General features: G+C 53.4%; 1 protein-coding gene across 1 annotated transcript; it reads left to right on the top strand.

The window, feature by feature from the left end:
- The first annotated feature begins 1,785 nt into the window (after positions 1-1,785).
- Positions 1,786-25,960, top strand: EVPL (envoplakin). Its single transcript, XM_009094454.4, has 22 exons — positions 1,786-1,994; positions 7,905-8,004; positions 8,736-8,890; positions 9,545-9,668; positions 10,676-10,801; positions 11,096-11,134; positions 11,839-12,000; positions 12,584-12,691; positions 13,307-13,402; positions 13,639-13,764; positions 14,598-14,744; positions 14,889-15,043; positions 16,341-16,438; positions 16,943-17,124; positions 17,845-18,023; positions 18,430-18,568; positions 19,110-19,303; positions 19,637-19,787; positions 20,373-20,456; positions 20,542-20,652; positions 21,271-21,363; positions 22,149-25,960. Exons 1-22 carry the CDS (start codon positions 1,921-1,923, stop codon positions 25,596-25,598), a joined length of 6,093 nt encoding a protein of 2,030 aa, XP_009092702.2. The 5' UTR covers positions 1,786-1,920; the 3' UTR covers positions 25,599-25,960.
- The last annotated feature ends 92 nt before the right edge of the window (positions 25,961-26,052 follow it).

The following is a 26,052-nucleotide window of genomic DNA, read 5'->3' as shown; positions in this document are numbered from 1 at the left end:
CCATTGCCTCTGGAATGCTCTGTCTTGCCGAGGGATCCTCACAGGCAGGGACACAGGGGAAGGATCCCAGCAGTGTCTGGTTGCACAGAGCAGAGGAAGGTGCTGGGCTGGAGCTGAGCAGGGGAGGAGCCCAGCCAGGGCTCCAGGCTGCTCCAGGTGATGGATGGCTGGGGAAGAGGCTGTCCAGAGGGCTGTGTTGGTATGTACTGGGTTTACTCTTGGTGCTAATCCTTAGAACTTCCCCCACGTGCCAGGGGCTATTTTCCAGGGATTACAGGCAGTTGATCTTGTCCAATTTAGTTTCCTGTGACAGGGAATGAATTCCCTCGTGGTCCATGCAAACAGCAGCCCCCCACAGAAGAGCTTGCCCATGCTCCTGTTTTGTGTGGACACAAAATCAGGTCTGTGTGGAATCAAATGCTTTCAACTCTCATCTCTGGCAAGGCTTTAGGTCACTCAAAGCTTTTGAATGTCAGTGACAGTGACTGGCTCTGGTCTGGGGGCCCTCCTGGGGCCTCCAGCAGCTCTGGTCACAGAGCATCACTGCTGGCATCAGTGGGATGTCAATGGCAAAGGGGTGATCTCTCAGCAACCACTTTCCATCCAGTCTGTGTCTTCTCCTCTCTCTTCAGACAAGTGTGATTTAAATTTAAAGAGGACAAAGAGGTCACCCAGGAAGGGGCAGTGGATACTGGGCCTTTTCCTCTGCTCCTGGGTTGTCCTTGGACCTCACAATACAGGTGAAGAACAGCCACGAATCTGTGGGGTTTCTTGGCATCACTGGTGTCTCACTGGTGTTTATGTGGGGGCTATGACTCCCCATCTTCTCCTGTCCCCTCCATCCCCTGCCCTCCCTCCCTGGTCCTGCACTGGGTAAGATCCTGTGTTGCTGTGGGATCTGTGCCGGATCAGCCTGAACCACAGGGCTCCTGGTTTGTGGGGACCTTTGAACTTGGCTTTGTCTGAAAGCAGCAGGCAGCCACCCCTGGCTGTGGCTAGGGAGAGCCGTGAGGCTGGACAGCCCCTCTGGGCAGCTCAGCCTGGACGGGCACCCCCAGGAGCCACAGAGATCCCAGAGGTGCTGCTGGGCTCAGTGGGAACCGCTTGGGACTCTGAAAAAGAGGGGAAAGAGCTGCCCAGAGGCATTGCTTGGTGTGGTGTAGCCAGGGTGGCTGGGCAGAGCCTCAGACCCAGATCTTTGGGGCTGGGTTTGTCCCAGGTGAATCCCAGTGGCTGGGGCTCCTGGGGGGCTGTGTGGAGCTGCCAACCTCCCCCCTGCCCTGAGCCCTCAGTGTGTTCCTGGGAGCCAGGGCCACCTTGTGCTGAGCCTGGGCCAAAAGTTTGCTGAACTGAGAATTGTTCTGAGAAAATGTTGGCCTGAATGAAATGCTGGACTGAAAATGCTGGACTGAAAATGTTCTGAGAGTTGCTAATTCCCAAACTGCTGCTGCCACCTCGGAAAACGCTTGGTTGGCTTTGTCTGTGGGGATTCTGCAGTTCTGTAGCATTTTAAACGGATGCTGCCAGGAGATGCTTTTAAATGTGCTTCGGTGGTTGCAGTGCACTCCCTGCAAGTGGCATTCCCAGGCTTTTCCTGCCTGCAAAGTGCTCTCTGTCCCTCTGCTGGGAAGCTGCTGCTCGGCTGGGGCTGTGTGAGCCCGAGCACTCTCCGAGCCAGGGCGAGGTCCCGTTCTCCCTCTGGGGCTCTGCTCTTTCCACCCTAAACTGGTTTTTCGAGTCATTTTTTCAGAGGTGCTTCCATCTCCGCTGCTGCTGCTCACCTGCGTTCGGGGAGGAGCCTCCCAGAGCTGCTCTTTATGCGCCGCCGAGTGCTGTCCTTCCATCTGACACAGCGGAGCAGGGAGCAGGGAGCCACCAGAGCCGTGCAGAGCCCGGGACAGCAGCTGGGACCTGGCCAACATGTTCAAAGGGGTGGGCAAAAGCTCCCCGAGCAGAAGTTCCCCCAGCAGAGGTTCCCCTGTCAAACCGAGCAAGTAAGTGTGACCCCTCTGTGTCAGTGCTGTGTGACCCCTGTGTGTGTCTGTGTGACCCCTCTGTGTCAGTGCTGTGTGACCCTTCTGTGTGGCTGTGTGACCCCTCTCTGTGTCTGTACTGTGTGACCCTGGGGGATCACAAGGGATGGGTGATCCGTGGCTTTTAAGCCACCCTAAGTGCCATCCCCCTGTGGATCAGCAGAAGGTTGGGGTTTGCTGGGAGCTGACACCGGAATGTGCTGCCTGGCTGCTGTTCCTGGTCTCTGGTGGGCTTCGTGTTCCTTCCCAGCAGTATCTGCAGCCCCTGGGATGTGCTCAGAGCTGTGGACATTGAGCAGGGAGGTGCAAAAAAGCCCTTTTTGGGCAGGCAGGAGCAGGATAAAAGCAGCCTCTGTGCTTGGGTGGAGTGGGGTGTGCTTGGTGCTGATGCAGATCCCAAGCTGGGTCTGAGATGGTGGGATTCGCTGGCTGTGTGAGGCTCTGGGATGCTGCCCTGGATCCCTGGAGAAGGATGCTGAGCCTGCTGCTGCTCAGGGGGAGGACATGAGGGGATGGGTTTGCTGGTGGCTGCTCTGTCCTGGGACAGGCCAGGTCTCGTGGCTAAGTTTGCCTCTTTCAGACCTGCTTGGGGCACCCTGCTGTGGTGGAGGGTGTCCCTGGCCATGTCTTTAAGGTTTCTTCCACCCAAACCATTCTGTGATTTAATGAAGAGTTCCCTTAGTGCTGAGAGAATGAGATGTGTGATGCTTCCCAAGGATTCCCTGATCTCTGGGAGGGAGAACTCCTGCAGGGAGATCTCAGCCCTCCCTCCAGCTGCTCTTGTTAAATCTGGATTATTTTTCACCTTCCTCAGCAATTTTCCATGTTGTAGGGTTGGTTGATTCCATGGGAATTCTCTGCCCTGCCATGGTTGGAAGTTGAGGAAGCAGCAAGGGAGGTTTGCTGAGGAAAGGGGACATGCAGGGTGAAGGGGGTGCTGGCCACATCTGCTGGGGCCACCAGCAGCACTCCAGGACAGTGTGTGTGTGGGGACACCTGGGGGGTCACAACACGGTGCTGGCCCCCAAATGTGCTGTTTTGGGGCCAAACCCCAGGTCAGCCAGCAGCCACTGAGGAGGGGGAGCTGGGCAGGGCAGCAGGGCCTGGGGACAAGGTGACCCCCTAAAGGCTGGGGCTGCCTGAGGGGATGTCAGGAGCTGGACCCCTGCCATGGGAAGCTTCAGTGGAGCTGAGCATGCACAAACTCATCTCAAAGCCAGCTCTGGGGGCTCTCTGAACACCCAGCTTTGTCTGGGGCCTGGCTGCAGTGAGGCACCTCCCCAGCAGCCCCGGAGCTGTGTCAGACTCTGCTTTATTCAGCCTCACTAATGCAATCTCTACACCTCCCCAGCCAGCTTCCAGAGCAGGCTGGGGATTTCTCAGAAGCCTGCAGAGGGTTTGGGCAGGCTCTGCCCCAGCATGAACCTCTCAGAATAACTGGAGCTGCATCCCACCAATACCTCACAGTTCTTCCCCTGCAGGATGTAGGCTGGATCCAGGAGCACAGCAATTCCTGAGCTGTGCTTGTTTCAGGAGGCACCAACCATCAGACACAGCCTCATTCGCTTGGCCATGGCCTGGGGCTGGGTCAGTGCCCAAAGTAGCTGAGAAAATGAAGGTGGATGAGTTGTCTTGGGAGCAGCCACCAGCACATTCTCTGCAGATGGCTCCAAGAAAATGTTGGTGGCCCACAGCTTCTCTTGCTGGCCCCAGGGCCAGAGACTCAGCAGCAGCTGAGTTTCCCTGTCTCTGGGGTTCATAATGTGCAGCTGGACCCCCACAGAGGGCTCTTGGTCCCTGGGACTGTGGTGTTGAGCCTCCTGTCGGGGCCCTTTGCTGTCTCACCTTGGTGGATGCACCCCAGGGAGGCATCAACAGCACAGGCTTGTGCCCGAGGAGCTTCCTGGATGTGCCCTGCTCCAGGTGGAGGCACTGCAGGGCTGAAAGGGAAACTCTTGGCAGGGTGGAATTGGATTGGATCTGGCTGGACTGGCTGTGCCTGGGTGTGATTCTGACAAAGGAGGTGGATGGCAAGTCATCTCCTGGGATTTAAGTGTCTCCTGGGATTACTGCTTTTCCCACCATCTCCCTCTGCTGCTCCCATCAGTCTGGAGCAGTGTGGGGACAGGCAGGGGATCAGGTACTAGCCCAGAACTGGCAGGGGGTCAGGTACTAGCCCAGAACTGGCAGGGGGTCAGGTACTAACCCAGAACTGGCAGGGGGTCAGGTACTAACCCAGAACTGGCAGGGGGTCAGGTACTAGCCCAGAACTGGCAGGGCTCAGGGATGCTCTGCTGAGATCTGCTGGCAAATCAAAATTTGTGATCAAAAGTGCCAGGACTTCTGCATGTGTTGGGGAGAACAAACCCAGCCTTGGGCCCTCTTCACCCCATGAGGAAGGGACAGAGGGGTCAGGGACTGCTGTGGGTGGAGCTGTGGTGCTGCCCCAAGTGCCCTGGCAGGGGTGACCAGGAGTGGGGGACGGTCCTGCTGCTGCTGGGAGACACCATCCCTTCTGTGCAGCTGGACTGTCCAGGAGGCAGAAAGTGGTAGGAGAAATGAACCAATTAATAATGCTAATAATAGTGCTGTGCCTCTCCTAGGCATGAGATGGCCCTAGGGAGGAGGCTGCCCTGGCTGCTGAGGAGGAGGAGCTTTGTCCAGCTTGCCCTCAGCCACCCCGGGACTGTGGCTGTACCATGCTCTGTGTGTGGGGCTGGACCCAAATTTCGGGGGGCTGGGGGATGTCCAACGTGAGCTCGTGGCTGCCTGTACCCCACCAGATGCCAGGCTGCCTCTCTGCAGCCCAGGTATCAGCATGTTCACCCTGAAATGCAGGGCCCAGCTCTGGCTGAGTGAGAGCTCCTGCCCAGGGGCACCAGGGAGGGACAGGGGGACACCCCAAAGAGGGACAGGGATGTATCCATGGGCTGTGTGGGTGGGTGTTTGCACAGACTCCCTTCAGCACACCCCTGCTCCTCCTGAGCTGATGTTCTCCAGGAATCATTTCCCCTTCCTGAAAACCAGGCTGTTGGCAGCAGCATCCTGGTCTCCAGCCTCAGGTGCTCTGTGTAGCACAGGCTGGGATGGGCTGAGTCCCTGTGACCACGAGGTTGCTGACATCTTTTCTGGCCATAGATTTGTTGTGGCTCAGCCTAAATAAAGCAGGTTCCTGTGCCCAGCCTTAGGAACTAAAGGATGGAGTGCCCCAGTGTTTCCTTATGCCAGAAGGGGAGTGCCAGCAGGAATAAACAGGATTTTCTTTGTAATCTACTATCCTGGGGAGGATGGATCCTCACTTCTCCCCTCTTGGAGCAGCACGGAGTTATCCACAGCCACATGAGGGACTGGGATGGGCTCAAACAGGACACCCCATTAACGTCTTTAGGCAGGAGCTGGATTCAGGCAGAGTTCTGGGTGGACGATGCTGTTCCCGGGCTCTGGGAGAGGCTCCCGCCCCGGGCCCAGCCCAGCCCGTGACTCACATCTCCTCCCAGCACAGGGAGCCCAGGCAGGAAATTTGGGTGGTGCTCAAGTATTTGCTCATGGGACACCACCTCATTCCAGGCGTGTCAGGGATGAGTGGGAGGTTGTGTAACCTCCTGGGGAGGGGGGACCTGCGAGAGCTCCAGCCTGCTGCACGCTCAGGCTCGCAGGGACCGAGCCCTGCACTGCTCCACCTCCTGTGCATCTCCCTGGGCACTGCAGGTTACACTGGGAAGGGGCACGGATGGAGTAGGAGGGATGATTAACGGGATTAAACACGGGCTCTAGCAGGGAATGATGCTTTGGTGGTGATGGATGCACTGCTTGGGCTCCACAGTCCCTGGAATTAGACCCGGAGAGCGGCGCTGCCCAGCTCAGCAGTTCCCTTTCACCTTCGGATGAGCACTGCGGGCACGGCCGGGAGGTGCTGCCAGCCCCAAACCTGCTTGGGAAATTAAAAACAAGGGAGGGGCTGGGGAAAGGGGACAGGAGGATGCTGTGAGTAGGGGCGCTGGGGCTGTGCCCGCTCTGGAGCCACACTCAGTGTGCCGTGCCCACTGGGGGCTGAGCTCACTTCCAACGGGAGCTGTGGCACCCGAGTGCTTGGCTTGGGGTGACCATAGCACTCCCTGGCACGTTACAGTCACTTGGGGCTGTATTAAATGAACATCCCAGCACCAGTTCCAGCCTTTGGAATGAACTGTGGGACAGCTGGAAATACAGCTGAAGCAATGACAGAGCCGTTAAGGCAATAATTTCCCCCATCCTTTGTGGATTCAGGGGCTTGGAAGGGGAGCACACGGCTAAAGGGCAGATGTGGTGGCTCTGCTGCAGGACATCACCTTTCTCCTACCTTCTTCTTCTACCAAAGAGGCACCAACCTGCCCTAAAGTCCCCCACTCCAGCTGACCCCTGGTGATGTCCCATTGTTGCTGCTCAGACTCTTTCCTGCTCTCAGCTGCCAGCACCAGCACACAATGCACTCAGCTCTGCTGAACTTTGTCCCCTCAGCAGCATTCCGAGGCTCCATCCCTGGTGATGCTGTCCCTGCCCACCCTCCTCCTGCCCCTGCCCACATCCTGGCAGGGCTGCGCTCTCCCTGCCTGCAGGGCAGGGCCAGTGCTGTCCCCAAGGGACAAACAGGACATGGGGACAGAGGTGACACCGAGATTTGTGTTTCCTTGTCCGCAGGGAGCCTTGGGCACCATCCTGTGCCTGGCTGAGGCTTTGGATCCAGCTCTTCCAGCAGGGCTGCTCACTCCCAAGGGTGGGACAATGGCACGGTGATGGGATGTGTGGTGGCAGTGAGGTGACAGCAGTAGGGAATGGTTGTTGGGAACCTTCAGTGGAGTCCCACTGGGGTGAGGAGGGTGTGCCATGGCCTTGGGAAATTGGAGTCTTGGGAATCACAGGCTATCCTGAGCTGGAAGGGACCCACCAGGATCATCGAGTCCAACTCCTGGCCCTGTGCAGCACACCCCAAGAATCCCACCATGTGCTGAGATCATTGTCCAAACACTCCTTGAGCTCAGACAGCCTCAGTGCTGTGACCACTTCCCTGGGAGCCTGTTCAGTGCCTGAGCACCCTCTGGGTACAAAACCTTTTCCTCATACCCAACCTAAACCTGCCCTGACTCAGCTTCCTGCTGTTCCCCAAGCTCTGAAAACACCACAACAGCCTACAGCACCCGGAGGGGCTTGTGGTCTGCACAGCAAGTCCTTGTCCCCTGGAGCCCAGTCTTGGGGTAGCACTGGGCTCTCCAATGTCTCACTGAGCCCAGCTGTGGGGAGCTCCACATGGACCAGGATGGCAGCTCTGGGTTGGGCTGGAGGGCAGGAACGGGCAGGAACAGGATGGCAGCTCTGGGTCGGGCTGGAGGGCCACCTGTGCCAGCAGCACCCAGGGCAGGCACCCAGGGGAGCTCCAAACAGGGTGAGCATGTTGTGCTGCCTCTGCAGGGTGCTCCCCTGGCCTCCAGCTCTCTGTGGCTTTGGGTCTTCCATCCCCAGACTGGTGCTTTTGGGAACCCTACGGCAGCTTTTGTTTCTTCCCCCCCCACATTGTTTTCCCCCCTCTGATGTTTTTTTTTGAATCCACACCAAGTTTTGAGCATCTGCAGCAAGGAGTTGTGCAGAGGAGCTGGGTGGTAGCAAAATCCCACCCCCAGACTGAGCACTGCAGCTCTGAGGGCAGCAGCAGGCACTGACCACCTGTGTGTGCCTGTGCCCTTGGCCACAGCTCAGGCTCTTTCCTGAGAGACCCAGGGGACATGGGGGAAAGGGTTGAAGTACCCTCCATCCCTGCCCAGGCCTGGGGCAGGTCCTGGGCAGGGATGGAGGGGGTGAACCTTTACCCACCCATCTGCTTTGCTGTTCCCTCTCTAGGTCCTCCACAAACGAGCTGGCTGTGCTCATCTCCCGCATGCAGACAAATGCTGACCAGGTGGAGAAGGACATCCTGGAGACTCAGTCCAGACTCAAGCAGGTCATTCGTGGCAGGGGGTGGAGGGAGGTGAAAGGATTTGCCTAGAAATGCAGTGTCCAGGACACCACCCAAACCCATGGAGAAGAAGGTGAAGAAGAAGGACCAGCCTCCACCCTAAACCCACCATCTTGCTTTATATCTATTACTATACTCTAAGACCTTAAACTCTAAATTTTCCACCCTGTGATATTACACACTTCTAATCAAACTCCACACCCACAAGCCCAGTTCTGTCAATCAATTTTGGAAGCCTTCTCCAAGGCCTCAGGTCAAATGCAGTGCTCTCCTGGGGGTCAGAGTCTGTCAGCACAGAGAGTCCCAAACTCTCAGCATCCAGGACTCCAGCAGGTCAGGTGTCTGCTCTGTGTGTGCTGCTGCAGGTTTGGGGGCTGGCTCGAGGCTGGGGAGGAGCAGACACCCCACAGAGCCTCCCAACCCCTGGGGCAGCATCCTGGGGGCTCCCAGATTCTTTCTGCTCAATGCCTGAGGCTTTGCACAGCCAGGGCTGTCTCAGCTGTGGCAGCACAGCCCCGTGCCTCCGGCAGCCCCAGGGGCTGCCAGCCTGACCCACCAAGCCCCTGGCAGGGAGGGAGCTGGGGCAGGAGCCTGGGCACCAGGGCTCCTCTGTGGCTGCTGTGTGGAGGATGCAGAGCCTCTGTGCTGGTCAGGGAAAGTGTGGGGAGGTCCCTGTGGTCCAACCAGGCCTTCTCCTCTGTCTCCCTGGCCTCCAGGACTCCAGCAATCACCAGAAGAACAAGGCTTTTGAGTTCCAGACAGAGAATGCCAGGAACTTGAAGGAAGCTGAGACCCTGCTGAAGGATCTCTTCCTGGATGTGGACCGTGCCAAGAGGCTGAAACACCCACAGGCTCCTGAGATAGAGAAAGAGTGAGTACAGTGGAGGGACAGGTGTGGTGAGGGCACTGAGCAATTGGGAACCTCCTCAGGACATGGAATGAGCTCCACTCCTTGCCATGAGTGGTAGTTTCACTCTTCTTCCCACAGAGTTTAGTCTTAATTTTTTCTGCCAATTTATTATAAAGATATTGATATACAGGGTGGATGCCAGTGATTGCCCAAGAGGCCCCAGTCTTTTGGGAGCCCTTACAAAAGGTACTAGAAAAATGCAGAGCTAAAATATGGCCCCAATATCAGGGCACATCCCCTTTTCCTCTGCCTTCCCTAAAATAAATGCCTTTAATTTGGGGCTAGCACAGAGCCAGAAGTGTTGTTAGAGTGGGAGAAGAGCTTCAGTTGGCTTCTGGTGCTTTGTTCCCCTCACTTCCAGCCCTTTATGTAGAAATCAGGAGGGAAGTTTCCCAGTTGGGAAGGGCAACCCAGACCTCCCTGCAGCATCCTGCAGGCAGCAATTCCTGGGACATCCCTGGAGATGGAGAACAGCAGGACAAGGCTGGACATGCTGAAGGAGGCCAATGCCACAGAGGGACAGCAGAGCACCTGGGCTTTGGGGGTAAAATTTGGGCTCCACAGGGCCCACCTTGCTCCTGCATGCCAAGTGACACCTGTGCCTCTCCCCTGCAGCATCCAGCAGCTGCACGAGCGTGTGACACAGCTCTGTGCCGAGTACCGGGCCCTCTACGAGCAGCTGAACCTTCCTGAGCTGGGGCCCAGGCTGGACTGGGCCAGGATCCTGGACCAGAAGATGGTAACAGCACCTGGGGCTGGGGGTTCTCTCCATCTCCTGCCAGGCCAGAAAATGTTTGCTGTTGTCTCTAGGGCTGTGCCAGCCACTCATGCATGCTCAGCATAATGCTGAAATGTTGGAGGTGGTGGGAATCATTCAGTAATAATAAAAAATTAATATAATAATATAAAAATAATAAATAAAAATAATATAAATAAAAATATGTGCATGCTCAGCATAATGCAGGGATGTTGAAGGTGGTGGGAATAATTCTGTAATAATAGAAAAAATAATATAATGATATAATACATAAAAATAATATAAATAAACATAACTAATAAATGCATGCTAAGCATAATGCAGGGATGTTGGAGGTGGTGGGAATAATTCAGTAATAATATAAAAATAATATAATAATACAAAATTATTATTAATAATAACAATAATGATATATAGTAATTTAAATAAATATAAATAAAATAATAATATAAAATAATAATAATAATTCTGAGTGGAAGACAGACTCTCCTTCTACCTCTTAAAACCCTCTGGAGCACCCTCTGAATTAACCTCTTCAGGTTAAGAGTTACCAGAGGAGGATCAGGGAGAGAGTCCTGCTGAGGGATGAAGGGATGGAGAAGGTGATGTCTCCTAGGATTTTACAGCCCTACCTTTCAGGGTTTCACACTGCATGGGTATGTGGGTATGTTTGGGTATGTGGAGTTCCCAGATTGGAGGCAGTTTGGATTCCCCTGAAAGCTGGATGGTATTTAAGTGCATCCCATGCCTGTCACCATGGGCAGGGGGCTGGCTCAGCTCAGGTCTGTAGCCCAGGGCTGTGTGGTCTGGTTATTTTTACCCATGTATGGCTGGGGAAATTACAACCAACAGCAACAACCAAAAAATCCCCTCCCTTCCTGCTGGGCCCCTATCAGACACCAGATCTTTCCATGCCCTGCCTGCACTGCCTGGGGTTTCTCCCTGAAATGCAGCCTTGGCTTTAGTGTCTCCCTACCTCCTTTGCACAGAAACAAGTCAATGCAGGGCAGTATGGCCCCGGCATGTCGGAGCTGGAGAAGCAAATAGCTGAGCACAACATCCTGCAGAAGGAGATCGAGGCCTATGGGCTCCAGATCAAGAACCTGCGCTCCGGGGTAAGGCCCCTCTGTCCCCTCCTTGTCCTGTCACTGCTCTGGGGACCTGCTGGCTGTGTCACTGCTGGCCTTGTGTCCCATCTGCTCCTGCACACAGGGAATGTCCACCCTTGTCCTGCAGAAGGCCCGGGAGGTGGCTCCTGGATAGTTTCTAAGGCACATTCCCCATATCAGTTCGTCAGCATTCACCAGATGTTTTGCTAACAGCTTTTTTTGTTTGTTTGTTTGTTTGGTTTTTTTTGTTTGTTTTTTTTTTTGTTCACCTCCTTGGTCTTGGCTGTGGTTGTAACCCAGGATGTGGCAGATTTAAAAAGCCAGTACAAGGACTTGCTGGTAAGGTTCTGGGTGGTTTTCTGAACAGATGGGGTATTACAGCAGAGTAACACCATCCCTGATGGGCAGGGAACACCTAGTTCAGAACCCCTGGGCTTGCACATTAAAGTTGTGTCCCTCATATCATCTCCCCATTTCCTTCCCTCCTTGGGATGGGTGTAAATGAAAGAACTCTCTGTCCTTAGGGCAGTGCAGAGGGGGAGATCCATGTCTCTCCTCTTCGTGGGTCATGGACCTGCAGTTTCCTCTGTGTCCATGGCCCAGCCCACACACTGCAACAAATCAGGATTGCAAATGTGGAGGCTTGTCCTGATCCCTAACAAGGGTTCCAGAGAGGAAATGAGCAGCCAGGGCAAAGAGGTAGCCGGGAAGAAAGTCCAGGGTTTACCCAGCTGGGCCCATGAAGCTGATGCTGAAAATGGGATTTGTGAGAAATACACCAGGGCTGGGGCAGCTCTGAGACTGCCCCAGGCACCAGCCCACACCTGGGATTCTGGTTAGATGAACACATCTTGTCTGTGAGGAGGGAAAGGGAGCAGCAGCCCCATCAGATAAGAGTCAGTGGTGGCAGATTTCTCACCAAGGTTTCTGGGAATCTCCTGCTGGATGTGCAACAGGAGCATGGTCCTGGGGAGGAAGAGGAGGAGGGGAAAGGGACTCCCCAGGCTGAGCACTGACACTCTCTCTGTCCTGTGTGTGGGCAGAAAGCTTCCATCTGGCGAGGGCAGAGCCTTGGCAGCCTCTACCACCACCTGCAGGGCTGCACCAAGGAGCTGGGCTACCTGACAGAGCAGCAGACCAAGATCCTGAAGCAGGACTGGAGTGACCAAATGATGGATGTCCAGAGCGTGCGGCGCGAGTACGAGGTGAGCCCTCGGGGCTGCCAGCATGTCCTGCCCATGAAAGGCTGACCCAGCCTGGCACAGGGGACCTGCAGGGTGCATCCCAGCCTCCTGCACAGCCACCACCCGCCCTGAGTGTGAGCCTTTCCAAAACAGAGGGGGAAGAGCCCCCCTGGGTCTATGCTGGAATTAGGAACGAGCTGCTCTGTGTGACCCCAGCAGTCCCCTGAGGTGGCACGTGGGATCATACAGCAGAGAGCTGCCAGGGAGGCTTTCCATGGTCAGACAGAAGGGAAGGGCTCAGTGCCACATCAGCCTCAGTGGCCACAGTACAACACCCAGTGGCTGCCATGTGCTGGGACACAGAAAATGAGAGGGATAATTGCTTAGCAAGAGGCTCTTTGAACAAATGCCCTGATGCTTTCTGAGGCCCAAATGTGTCTAATTTGTTTTAGCTCTGCCTAGCCCCTTCTGTTGAAAAAAAACAAGCAAGCAAGCAAGGATGTCTGTGCTTTGGGAGCCTCACCTCTGTTATGTTTGGTGCCCCAGGGGACCCCTCTGTGCTCCCTGCATGCTCCAAGGTCCAGAAGTTACTTTTCCCTTCCAGGATTTCAAGTCCAATGAGCTGCTCAACCAGGAGGAGTTTGTGAATCACCTCCAGGATGATGGGGACAGGATGATTGAGCTGAAGCACCCAGCCATCAAACCTATCCAGGTGGGGAGAGGGTGTCCCTTCCCCAGCCCTGTGAGACAATGAGAGTGTTTCTGTGCCTCAGGTGGTGGGTCAGAGGAGACCCCTTCACCTCTCCCTGCAACTATGTCACTCCTTCCTTCCACACTGAACTGGCTGCTTCAATCCTTCTTCCTGCTCCAGCTCTTCAGGGAAGCTGAGGGAAGTGCAGGGTCTTCACCCTTTCCAAAATTTCCAGGAGACAGTGGCAAACATCTGTGTGCTGGGACCAGCCCTCGCTCAGGTGCTCACACACATCAGTGCAGCCACCCTCACGCTGTTGGGAGGTTCCAGCTTTGACATGGTGTGTCTTCTCCCATGTGAAAGCAGCTCCCATCCCCCAAGGCTGGATTTCCAAGCCTGCAGATGCAGTGCCAGGCTGTGGTGGGCTCTCAGTCCCCAACAGCAGTGGAGCTGAGACTGCTCTGTGTGAGCCAGGTGCTTCTTAAGGGCTGTCCTCGCTCAGGCTCAGCATCAGGCAGTGCCTGGGCACAGCTTTGTCTCTGCTCTTCCTCTGGTCTCTGGGATAGGAAAGGAGGCCTGTGATGGGGGAGGTAGGACCAGCTGGAACCCACTGAGATGTGCTCTGTCCCACCACAGGCTCACCAGGAAGCCTTGAAGAATGAGTGGCAGAATTTCCTGAATCTCTGCATTTGCCAGGAGAGCCAACTGAAAAGTGTGGAGAGCTATAAGAAGGTAAAAAGCAAATCCATGGGCCATGGCTCTGCAGGTCAGGCCAGAGTGGGCGGGCTGGGAGGAGAGACAGCAAAGGGGTGAGGAAGGGAGACTCTTTGCTTGCACCTAGTAAAGGTATTTTGGGGAAATGCCCCTCAAAATAGAATCTTTTAGAGGTGCTGGGAACTGAGAGACCCCACTGGACTTGGGGACAGTAATGTCCCCTCATGCTTGATTGTTTCCCTACCCACCTCCAGTTCCAGGATGATGCTGAGGCTGTGAGCCGCTCCCTGAAGAAGATGAGCTCTGACCTGGACACCAAATACAGCAAGTTCAACAAAGACAGCCCTGGGGTGGTGTCAGATCTGCTGCTTCAGCTGGAGGTGGGGCCTTCGGGGCTGGTGACACCAGCCAGACCTCAGTTAAATCCAAAGTTTAGAACTCCCCAATAAATGAAAAAGGGGAAGGGGAAGAGGTGGGGGAATAATCCTACAGAGATAGCTCACCCCAGCTCTGTGCTAGGGAGGAGATCCCTGCTGCTCACACTACCCTGAGATGGCACTGTCCCCATCAGAGACATACAGCCAGGCCCCAGGTCACCATCAGAGTAAAGGAGAAGTGCAGGGAGAAGCCATGTGCTGTCCCTAACATAAGACACTTGGATTAGAGGGCCTGGCATCCAAGCAGGGAAAGATCCTCCCATCTCCTCAGCCCTCTCATCAGCCAAGGGCAAGGGAGGGAATAAAGAAATCTGACCTCAGGGATGAGATGCAGATAGGAAAGGAAGATTTGCCCCGGAGAGAGGGAGGGGACACGTTCACCATGGTATCTTCCCAAGTATGCAACACATTTGGCTCTCATGAGATGCTGGAATCTTGGTACTTTCTGACACTGGAATGCAGCCACCTCTTGGCAGGTGTTCCATTTCTAAAAAGGAAAACTCCTTCAGGATGTTTGATATGGAAGTGTGGGTTCACCTAAGGTTAACCCAGACTGTGTCATCAATGGCAGATCTGTGAGCAAAGGAAACTGAGGAGAGTTGTTGGCAGTGGGAAGGGGAAGGAGGGACATGGAGGGATTGAGAATGGAGAAACTCCCAACTCCACCCCACAAGGGGTCCCAAATAATTGGTCCCAGCATACCTGCTGTAGTGTGACCATCCCCTTCCTTCCTACCCAAACCTGGCCACAACCTCTGTCTCCCCTGTTTTGTCTAGAACGAGGAGAAGGTGTTGAAGCAGGCAGAGAAGAGCATCACTGACCTGAAGAGAAGGAGCAAAGAGATCAGCCCCCTGAAACTGCGCAGGACACGTCCCTCTCAGCCCCTCACCCTGGACACCCTCTGTGACTGGGATGCTGGGGAGGTGAGGGCTGGACTAGCAGCACCCTCAGAAGGGACAAATAACTGGATTCTTCTCTGGTTGCTCCAGATCTTGGCTCTGTGGTGTGAGGAGCTGTCTTAGGGTCAGAAAGCCAACCCTTTCACCGGGTTTTGTGTCCTCTCCCAGGTGCAGCTGACTAGAGGGGACAAGTATACTCTGAAGGACAACAGCAACCCAGAGATGTGGGTCATCCAGAACAGCACTGGTGTGGTCCAGGAGGCACCTTCTGCTTGTTTCTCCATCCCTCCTCCTGACCCTGAGTCCATAGAAAAGATCAATAGGTGAGTCTGCAGCAGAGACCCTGACCCAGAGAGACATTTGGACTCTCTTGGGTCATAACCAGCCTGACTGCAGAGAAACAGCAGCTGGGGACAGGCCTCTTAACTATCTAGTACTAAATTCCTCCTGGAGGGGGATTTTTCCCTGTACCCAGTTGTCTTATCCAGGTGTCTACCAATCCTCAGCATCCCTGCACACTGCACAGACCTCACTGTCAACGAGTTTTCTGGCAGGCAGGCTTGATTTCTTCACCCAAACATGTGACTTGCATAGGTTTGACTAAATTCATTGCAGAATCAGTCTGGAGCTTGGGACTTGCCAAACAGGACAGAGTTATCTGTGGAATCTGCTCTCAGCCAGCCCCAGCTGAGACTGAGCAGTGCTCCCTGAGCCTCTGTGTGGGTTTGCTGCCTGCTCTGTCAGCTCCTGCCCTTCCCACAGGACGGGGCGGGGTGCAGGGAGCTTGGCACTGCCTCTTTAATCATGGCCCCGGGTGTTTGGGCAAATCAGGGCTGCTCAAGTGCTGAGGAAAGGCCACAGCCCAGACTCAGAGCTATGCAGGCATGCCCAAAGTGGGGGCTTGGGTCCCCAGTGCCATGGGTGTGATTGCTTCATTGTGTTCCTCAGTGTGCACCCCTCTTCACACATCCCAGGCTATTGAATCCTTTGGATTTATGGGTTTCATGAGTGTTGTAAAACAGAAATTCAGTTCCTCTGCACAAAGGGATAGCCCTCATCTGACAGCAGCCAGGCAAGCTGGGAATTGCTGGTTTAAGCACACAGTGTTTAGCTGAAACAGTCCGCAGCAGGGATGAGAACCAGGCTGGTCCTTCCTGTTTCCCATCCTCCTGCTTCCAGGAGTCCTTTCTCACCCAGAAATATTTTTTGGTGCTTCCAGCTCTGGCAGATTCCAGCCCCAGTTTCATTAGGCAGGAACCATCCTTACAAGTGAGATGTGGCATTTCTAGTGCAGCAGCCACTTGTACTTGTTTCCTGCAAGGCTGCAAAGGGCTGCAACCATATGAAACACATTTCCAGCTTTGATAGCTTCTGCTGAGAGTTGGAAACACTGTCTTCCTTGAGAGAGCTCAGCTGCTGAAACCAACCAGGTGCTCTTGCTGCTGTTCCCTTTCCTAAGGGACATCTCTGAGTTAGAACAGGCTGCAGGCTCCCAGCCTTTGAGGTCACCTTGCCTTGCCTTTGGGGACACCTCCCCAGCACAGCCATGGAGCCCTGCTGTGCAGGGCTCTGTCAGTGCTGTGTCCCCTCCTGGCTGATGATGCCTTTCTCTGCTCACAGGCTGGAAGGAGAACTGAACACAGTGAAGCAGAAGCGAGCAGCGGTTCAGAGCACCCTGAGACGCAGCCACAAGGAGCAGGTGCAGCCCAGCCAGCAAGGTTTGTCACCTGGATAGTCCAGCCCTCTCCAGAGGCAGCTCTGGAAGCACAGCACCCACCCAGGGTGGGCAGAGCACCCACAGACACTTGCAGAGGTCCCTGTGGGAGGATGCCTTCTCTGCCATGGCAAAGATAACCTGACTCCTGTCTCAGCAATTCACTTAAAGTCTGCTGCTCTTCTCAAGCCTCTGAACTCCATCAGCAGCTTGAGGGTATTTAGGATTTCAGGGGGATGTGCCTATCCAGAAACTGTAATTAAACCTGCTTTGTAATCTGGGTTCCTTGCAGTTCTCTTCCCTAGCTGGGGGCTGTAGGATGAGCAGGCAGCCATGGGTAAATCCCAACCCTGGGTTATCTGTGCTATTCCCACAGCTGTAGTTCAAAGGCAAAGCTGAGAAGGGATGGTCTGCATGGCAGCACTTGGCTTTGTCCTTCCTTTGGAGCTGTGGCTCACTGTGGCACAGCTAAAACCTGGGGATTAACCTAAGCTATGTCTCACTGCAGCTCTGTCCAGGAGCCCTCCAGCAGTCCAGGATGATCCCCAAGCTGACCAGCTCCTCAGCAGCCTGGATCGTGTGGGCAAGGACCTGGTCCAGGTAGAGAAGGAGGTCTTGAACCGAGTGAGGTCTCCTGTGAACTACAGTGACCCTACAGATGACCTTGGCAGGAGGATCAAGCAGCAGCAGGTGAGTTGGAGCAGCAGTTTGGTACCTCTGTGTCCTTGGCCCAAAGCAGGACAACATGGAAGTAACACTGGAGAGGACAGCTGGTGCACCAAAGGAGAAAACCACACTGCAGGTTTAAGGGTTTCAGGCTGACTTGAACCCTTGAAATGGGACCAAGTGAAATCCTCAGGAAATGCATGTTCTTTCCTTGTCTCTGGAGCAAGAGGGTCCATTCATTTCAGAGCTGTGGTCCAGGTGCCAGTCTTGGGAAGGCTGTCACCCTACACTCTCAAGTCTGTAACAAAGAGACTAAAGGATGAAGGGAATGAATCCAAGGGCCAGCTTTGTCTCACCTGATGGGAAGTACAGACCTGTAAATGTCAGTGAGACAGGAAAAGAGGCAGTGCTCTGGAGCCCCACTCCTTTCCTCTGGGTCAAGGTCTGGGTTTGCAGTATTTCAGCTTGTTACATCTTCATCTGTGGGTATTTACCTGGCTCTGGCAGCAGGATGGGCTCAGGCAGGTAGTTTTTTTCCATCTGTCTATGTGGATCTCTTTCCCACACCCTGCCACTGCCAGACAGCCACAGTCTGGATGGGGCTGTGCCCCAAAGGGCAGCTCCTTACTGGAGGGGCACCACACCCTGAGCCCCACAGCCAAATCTGCCCCTGAGGGAAACACATTTCCACAGCAGCACTCTTCTGGCTGCGTTGGGTGACTGTGCTTCCATCTCGTGTGCCAGGAAACAACAAAGAAACTTGAGAACCTGGGGGCTGCCAAGGATGCCTTGCAGAAGGAGTGTGAGACCTACCTTTCCAAGAAACCCAGCAGCACCTCAGCTTCCCAGCTCCCTGTCACTCTGAACGCCCTCAGGAGCAAATACAGCGATGTCAAAATGCTCTCCAGCCTGTACAACGAGAAGTGAGTGATGGGGCTGAGGGAAGGAAGTGTCCTTGCACAGGTGTGCCAACACAGAAGCATGACAGAAAATGCTTTTGATCTATATGATGTTGGTTGAGATCCAGCATAGGTTGGAAACCTCCCATCCATCATCAAAGGACTCCTCTGAAGGAGTTCCTGTGTGTAATTGTGAGGAGATCCCCTCACCGTGGAAAATCCACCACAATGGGTGTGTGTCCCAGCTCTGCTGTGTGGTGAACTGCAACATATCTGACTTGTGAGCAGCATGACAGGGCTGTGAGTGCACATTGCTTGTTCTCTGACATATTGCAGAAGCTCTAATTTTAGGTAAGGTTAAACATCAAAGGGAGAAAAGAAGAGTGGGGTTTTTGTAGCTAACCTTGTCCTTCATTTTCCCTTTTCCCAGGGCTAAGGCTGCCCTGAACCTGGAGACTCAGATTGAGAACACAGACAAGATTGTCAGCACGTTTGAGGCCAAGCTGGCTCAGGACAGCATCATTCCTGCATCCCCCAATGCCCTGCAGGATCGGGCCAATGACCTGCAGGTAGGGGAACATCAGGCTTCTCATTGTGGGGGGGATCCCTGAGCTCAGGGACCAGTGTGGAGGAGCTGGATTTAATAGTGCACCTTGAAGCACCAGTGATGAAGCCTTTTTGAGGACTTTTTCCTTGAAGGTTTAATGTTGGTGTTGACCTGCTCACACTGGACAGCAAAACACTCTGTCCCTCCATCCCTCCCTTTGTGGTCCCTAAAATACATCAAGACCCCCTTAGCATCCAGTCTCTGTTGCTCTGCCTCACACCTCTCCCTAATCTTTCCTGCTCCCAATTTCCTTGCCCCATCCTTGGCACCCACAGTGACCTGATGTTTTGCCTTCCCCAAAACTTCTCAATGCATTGTCCAAGCCACTTTGCTCCCCAGCTTCCCTGGTGAACAAACCTCACTGCTCCACCTCTTCCACACTGGGGGACACTTGGAGAGCCTGGCCAGCCCCAGTGCTGCCCAGTCAGTGACACATCAAGGAGAGTGTTTGGGTGCTGCTCTGACTGATGCAAACACAATGTGTCTTTTTTTCTACCCTGCAGAAGATGAGACGGGACCTGGTGGCCCAGGAGGACTGTGTGCTGAGGCTGAACCGGGGGCTCAAGGATGCTGAGCACAGCTGCAGTGCTGTGCAGAACAACTTCCAGGAGTACTGCCCCGACCTCCCCCGGCAGAAGCGGGAGGTGCAGGTCCTCAATGATCGCTACCATGCCGTGGCTGACCAGCTGGATCAGCGGTGAGCACCCGTGGGGTATCTCTGCTCCTGTAGCTAAGGTGGATTGGGGCAGGGTCAGAGCCTGGGTATGTTCTTCATTGCAGGACCCTGATCCTGACCCCAGTCCTGTAATACTGAGGACCAGGTGTGTCCTTCTGTGTAGTTGCCACCTTCCTATTCACAGCACAGGCTTTGAGCTTCCAGAGTTGTACTCCCCACTCAGGCATCAGCTGTCACCTTCTTGTTTTTGTTATCTTGGTGTAACATTTTCACCTTACACCTTCCTTCCTAGGAACTTGCACACGACTCTTTGCTCCTTTCCTTAACATTCCTGTCCACTTTTGTGCTCTGCAGAGAGAAGACCCTCAGGAACATCAGCCTCACCTACCAGCAGTTCCAAAACTCTAATGAGAACCTGATGTTCTGGATAAACAACCTACCCAGGCACCGAGTGAAGACCACTGATGGGCCAAGCCAGATCAATTACAAGCTGCAGGCACAGAAGGTGTGTTCCAGGGCAAGGACAGCCCGTAACTTTACAGGGATGGGGCAGTTTGCTTGTGAAAAGCACATGCAAAATAGTACCAGCCAGCTCCTAGCTGTGTGCTCCCCCACCACATGGAATGAACTAGAGAAGGATTGCAGCCCACAGATGATGTTACCTGGTGTATCTCACCTTGCTGGGTTTATCTACAGTGCTGGTGTCCTCATCTGTGCCAGTCACCGCCAGGTTGAAGTCTTCTCCATGGAGAGGACACTTTCAGATCCTTAAATATTGCACCTCAGGCTGAGATGTTGTATCCAAGTTCTTAATTTTTCTCTCCTTGAGCAGACTCTAAGCTCACTAGCTCAGACAAGGAGTTGTGGAGGTCTCTATGTTGGCTGTTATTTATCTTATTTGGGATAAATCAGTGTGGGAAGTCCTGGGCAAGTTATAATACAGCTGAAATACCCTAAAACCCTGGAGACTCTTCCTAAATGTCTTCCTGTTGCCACCATTCCCTCAGCTGAGCTGATTCTCTAGGCTGCAAGAGTATTACTGGGCAGCTGGGTTTCAGAGTGTCCTTAACACCCCATGTGTCTCCTGCAGAGGCTGGTGGAGGAGATCCAGAGCAAGGAGCCTGAGAAGAACGCCCTGATCAGGCTGTCCCAGAACGTGCAGTCCACACTCAATGTAAGGATGGGTTCTCCCATTTGTCACTCCCTTAGCATTTCACCCAAGAGATCTCACCTGATTCTCGTGTGTCTGCTCTGAACAGGACTATGAGCTAGAAGCAGGCAAATACAGCTCTTCTCTGGATCCTTCCCTGACTGACTCTGCTACAAAGAGGCTGCGCGTGACCCCCCTGCAGGAAAGCATCCAGGCCCAGGTAAAATGTTAAGATGAAGACACAGAAACTATTGTCCAGCTCATTACCCATGCCCCAATGTCCTCTGCAAGGCCTTAATCCACTCTTACAGCCACCACTGATTATGGTCCTAATCCCAGAGTCAGAGTCCTCAGGGATCCCTTTGTCCCTGGGGCAAAGCAGCATGTGAGATCCTGAATTAGGGCTGTGCCTGGCACCTTTGGTTGAGATTGCTGATGTTGCCTCCTCACCACATTGTGTATGAAGATAAAACTTACAGTATAAATATGTGGGGAGAGGAAGAAGCCAGAGCTCCTCTGTGCTCTTCCCAGTTACACTTCAGTTCTCCTGCATCATCTTGAGGCTTTTGCCAGCTGCTCTCCATCTGTGGATTTGGAAGACTGGGCCCTGTGTAGGCCTCCAGGCATCTAACAGGCATTCAAATAACAGGAACAGGATCTCCTGCAGGAATCCTTAGACTCTGTGTCTCTCCAAAGAGTAAGATGGGAAGACACTAATCTCTAGAACTATGACATATATAGAAGTGGTGCAGGTGAAAGGAGGTGTGGCAGAGTCTGCCATGCAGCAGAGCTGTGTCTGGGTGAGGGCACAAGGCTCTCACCACTCTTTCTTTTGCAGGAAAATGATGTCACCAAGCTCTACATGGAGCTGGCAGCAGAAAATAAACAGCAGCTCATCCGGCTGGAGTTTGCCAAGAAGATCGTGGAGAAGGTACCAGCTTACAGCTCACTACAAGATTGGGGTGCTCTAGACTGGGGTTCAAATCTGCTCAGCCTGGGGCTCCCCCACCCCTGAGTTTCCACATCCAGGTGTAAGGAAGGACAGGAAAGGAAGCCCTTCTGAGGAAAAGACCGCAAGAAACCACAGTTTCACTGACAATGATCTTGGGTTGTGACTCCCATCACATCTGGTGGCCCTCACCTCATTACTGAAGTTGTAGTTTAAGCTTGGAAAAAAAAATAGTAGGGCTTTTAAGTCCAGTTCTCTTAGCCATAGCTAATCAACCATCACAGACTGAGTATTTCAGATTTGTTTGTGGGTGTGGCTAGAATTTAGTGCTCACAACCTTGTGGAAACACTTCAAAGCAATAGGATTTTTATACCTTTCTAAGGTTTGAACCTTCTGTGGGAAAGGTCTTAGAACTGGGTGACTTTTAGTGGGTTCAGCAAGCACAAGAGATTAAGCTTAGGGCTGGCTGTGATGCTCTCCCTCAGCTGCAGATACAGGAAGGCAGCACAAAGCACCTCTGTGTGCTGCTGCAGCACCTCCATCTGAAGGGGAAGAACCAAACAAGTCAGTTGCTTGAGATGATGGGATTGTGTCCTCACTTACCATTTACAAACAGCCTTATTTGAAGACTGCCTGAGGATTCTGTGCCAGTTTTGTCTCCCACCATGCCATGTCATTTATAAGATCTCTGCGTCACCTTAAAAGAGTGACTTGGTTTGCCTGCCTTTTTTTAAATTCTTTTTTTTTTTTCTTTTTTACTTTGCAGAAGGAAGTGCATGAGGACATTGAAGCTGTACATAAGCAAACCCAGAAAGCTGAAAACAAAGCCACAACAAGCAGGGAATCTGAAGGGTTGAAATCACAGCTGGAGGAGGAAAGGAGGAAAGTGGCCAGGATTGAAGAGGACCTAGAGGAACATAGAAACAAGCTGCTGATGTTGAAAACTCAGAAGCCCATTGAAAGAGTGGAAGAAAAAGAGGTGATTGAATACTACAGAGACCCACAGGTGGAGAGCAACCTGTCTAGGATGGTACAGCAGATTGAAGAGGAAGGCAGAAAGAGGCAGAGCCTGCAAGAAGACATCGATGTGATGAGCCGTAAGCTGGCCCACATGGAGAGCGAGAAGAAGGTCACTCCTGCCCAGCTCCTCACCAAAGAGATCACAAAAATTGAGAAGGATCCAAGCCTGGATGGCCAAGCAGCCAGTCTTCGTCAGGAGATCAAGCATCTCCAGGAGGAAAGCTTGGCTGCTGCTTCGGGACTTGAGCAGCTTAAGAGGGAGCTGCACATGCTGGAGCGAAAGCAGCCCAACATCCGAGAGAAAGTGGTGGTGAAGGAGCTCATCAAACTGGAGAAAAACCCAGAAATGCTGAAATCTGTTAGGACCCTGCAGTTACAAATTGATGAGGAATCCTTTAAAAGGAAGTCTGCAGAAGAAGCGATAGTGAAAGTGAAGAACAAGATTGAGGAGGTGGAAAGACTGATTGAAACAGCAGAACCCAAAATTATTGTTAAGGAGGTGAAACAGGTAGAGCAGGACCCAGAGTTATTGAAAGAGACTTCCAAGCTGAAAACTCTGATTGAAGAAGAGAGGAGCAAAAACTTGATGCTGACAGGTGAGCTAGGAGAGCTGCAGACCCAGTACAGCATCGCAGAGAAGCAAAAGCCCAGGATAGAGGTAAAAGAAAGAGTCAACGAGATCTTCCTGGTGGACCCTGAAACAGAGAGGCAGATTGCACACCTGAAAAGGGAGCTGCAGGAGGTCACTCTGAAAAGGACAAAGATTGACAGTGAAGTGGAAGAGGCCTTAGCAGAGCTCAAAGTCCTCAGGTCACAAAAACCAGAGGTGGAGTTCAAGGAGGTCATAGAGGAGGTAGTGAAACATGAAAAGAGTCCAGAGATTCTTAGAGAAATTGACAGGCTGAAAGAACAGCTCAATGAACTTGTGAACACCAATGGCAGGACCCAGGAGCAGCTCATTAGGCTTCAGGGGGAAAGGGACGAATGGAGGAGGGAGAGATCCAAGGTGGAAACCAAGCTGGTCAACAAGGAAGTCATCCGATATGAGAATGATCCACTCTTGGAAAAAGAAGCCGATCGCCTGCGTCAGGAGGTGCGTAACATGTCCCAAAAGAGGAGAGCTGCAGAGGATGCCATCTATGACCTGCAGAACAAATACATGCTGCTGGAGAGACGGAAGCCAGAGGAGAAGGTGGTTGTTCAAGAGGTGATACTGACCCAAAAGGATCCAAAGCTCCGAGATGAGCACAGCAGGCTGAGACGCAGTCTGGATGAGGAGGTGAGCAACAGGCGTCGCCTGGAACGCGACGTGCAGCAGGTTCGTGTGCTGGTGGAAGAGCAAGAGAAGTTGCTCAACTTTCAAGAGGATCGAAGCAAGAGGCTTGCACTGGAGAAGGAGATGAGACAAATTACACTGAGAATAAAGGAGCTGGAGGAGAGCCCAGCCCCAGTGCAAGAAAAGATCATTATGGAAGAAGTGGTCAAGCTGGAGAAGGATCCAGTCCTGGAACAGTCTGCCAGCAACCTGCGCTTGGAGCTGGACCGTGAGAAGATGGAGGTGCTGAACTTGCAGAGAGAATGCAAGAACCTGCAGGTGCAAGTTGATGTCCTACAGAAAACTAAATCCCAGGAGAAGACTATCTACAAGGAAGTGATTCGAGTGGAAAAGGACAGAGCTCTGGAGAGTGAACGTGCACGCATCTGGGAGCTGCTAAGCAGGGAGAGGGGAGCCAAGCAAAAGGTAGAAGAAGAGGTTCGGCGGCTCCGGGAGAAGATTGAGAGAGCCGAAGGCATGAAGAGGACATGGGCTCGTGAAGAGACGGAGCTGCAGAAAGCCAGGAACCTGGCCATCCAGGAGAGAGCCAACTTGGAGAGTGAACTGCGGGAGCTGGAGAGGCAGAAGCAGCAGAAAGTTCTCTTCCTTCGGGAGGAATCCAAACTGCTCAGCCAGCGGACTGAGAATGACAGGCAGAAGAAGAAGCAGCTGGAACATGAGGTTTCCCTGCTGGAGGCAGACATCCTTAGGGAGAAGGACCAGATCTACAACAAGGAGAGGTTCATTCGGGATCTCCAGTCAAAGGTCAACCGTGAAGAAATCAATCATGAGACCCAGATGAGAGAGACAAACCTCTCCACCAAGATCTCTATTTTGGACCCTGACACAGGGAAGGACATGTCCCCGTACGAAGCCTATAAGCGAGGTATCATAGACAGAGGCCAGTACATCCAGCTGCAAGAGCTGGAGTGTGACTGGGAAGAAGTCACCACCTTGGGCCCAAATGGGGAGATCTCACTTCTCCTTGACAAGAAAAGTGGGAAGCAGTATTCCATCGATGATGCACTAAGGCTGAGGAGGATCACAAAGGAGGAGTACCAGCTGTACCGGGATGGCAAGATTCCCATCTCTGAATTTGCCTTGCTGGTGGCTGGGGAAACCAAGCCTCCCTCATCCCTCTCAATTGGCTCCATCATCTCCAAATCCCCACTCACATCACCCACCACCCACCAAACCCAAACCTTCTTCCCCCCAGCCTCACAGAAGGGCATGTGTGATGACACATCCCCCATCGCCGGGGTGTACGACACCACCACCAGCACCAAGTACAACATCAAAACTGCCGTTGCGAAGAAGCTGCTCGATCCCATGACAGCTCAGAAGCTCCTGGAAGCCCAGGCTGCCACGGGGGGCATCATAGACCTCATTTCCAGGGATCGGTTCTCGGTCCATAAGGCAATTGAAAGGGGGCTGATTGATAGGACCTACATGCAGAGACTCCTCAATGCCCAGAAAGCTTTCACAGGCATTGAAGACCCAGTGACCAAGCGAAGGCTGTCTGTGGGGGAAGCAGTTCAGAAGGGTTGGATGACCAAGGACAGTGCCTTCCCCTACCTGCAAGTCCAGCATCTAACTGGAGGGCTGATCGATCCCAAGAAAACTGGTCGCATCCCTGTGCTGGAAGCTGTCCAAACGGGGATGATAACAAGCAACCTGGCCAATAGGCTCCAAGATGAGTCCAACTATGAAAAAGATCTCATTGACCCTATCACTAAAGAGAAGATAAATTACAAGGAGGCCATGGTCCTCTGCCAGAAGGATTCTCTGAGCCACCTGCTGCTGCTCCCGGCCGCGTCGGAGGGGTATCCGCGGTACCACCAGGCGAGCCGTTCCCCCAGGCTCTCGCGGTTCAGGCATTGAATGGACCAAGGCACTTACTGGGGCTGGTTCCTTCAGGAGTTCATCCCTTCAGAACACCTCTCCTTATGGAGGCAGCAGGCTCACAGCAATGGAGCATCTAGCATTTAGGGCTGCCTACTCTTCTCTCTTAGCTACCTGCCTCCCAACACAGCTCAGTCATGTGAGAAAGAAAATGTGGTCATGGGCCTGCCACAGAGGTGTCCCCAGAGTCTCCAGGTGCTGTTCCCTGATCAGCCCAGAGAGGGGTTGGTTGTGAGAACTTCATGGGCAGTAGGTTAAATGTGGCTATGCCCAGAAAGGGGGGAAGAGCCAGAGTGTTTTCCAGTTGGGTCATTCTGCATGCAATAAATATAGCAAGTGAATGTCTGTGGCTGTGTTGTCTCTGCAGGCTGTGGCAGAAGGCACAGCTACTCCTCCCCCATGTAATCCCATGCCCTACAGCCCAATCCACACA

This window comes from Serinus canaria, chromosome 18 (assembly GCF_022539315.1).
Source record: "Serinus canaria isolate serCan28SL12 chromosome 18, serCan2020, whole genome shotgun sequence".
Taxonomy (NCBI): Eukaryota; Metazoa; Chordata; class Aves; order Passeriformes; family Fringillidae; genus Serinus; species Serinus canaria.
This window is presented reverse-complemented; position numbering and strand designations above follow the sequence as displayed.

Coding starts and splice junctions, on each gene's coding strand:
- EVPL (XM_009094454.4), top strand. CDS start 1,921: ATGTTCAAAGGGGTGGGCAAAAGCTCCCCGAGCAGAAGTTCCCCCAGC. Junction 8,891..9,544: donor GCTCCTGAGATAGAGAAAGA/GTGAGTACAGTG, acceptor TCTCCCCTGCAG/CATCCAGCAGCTGCACGAGC. Junction 17,125..17,844: donor GGAGGATCAAGCAGCAGCAG/GTGAGTTGGAGC, acceptor CTCGTGTGCCAG/GAAACAACAAAGAAACTTGA.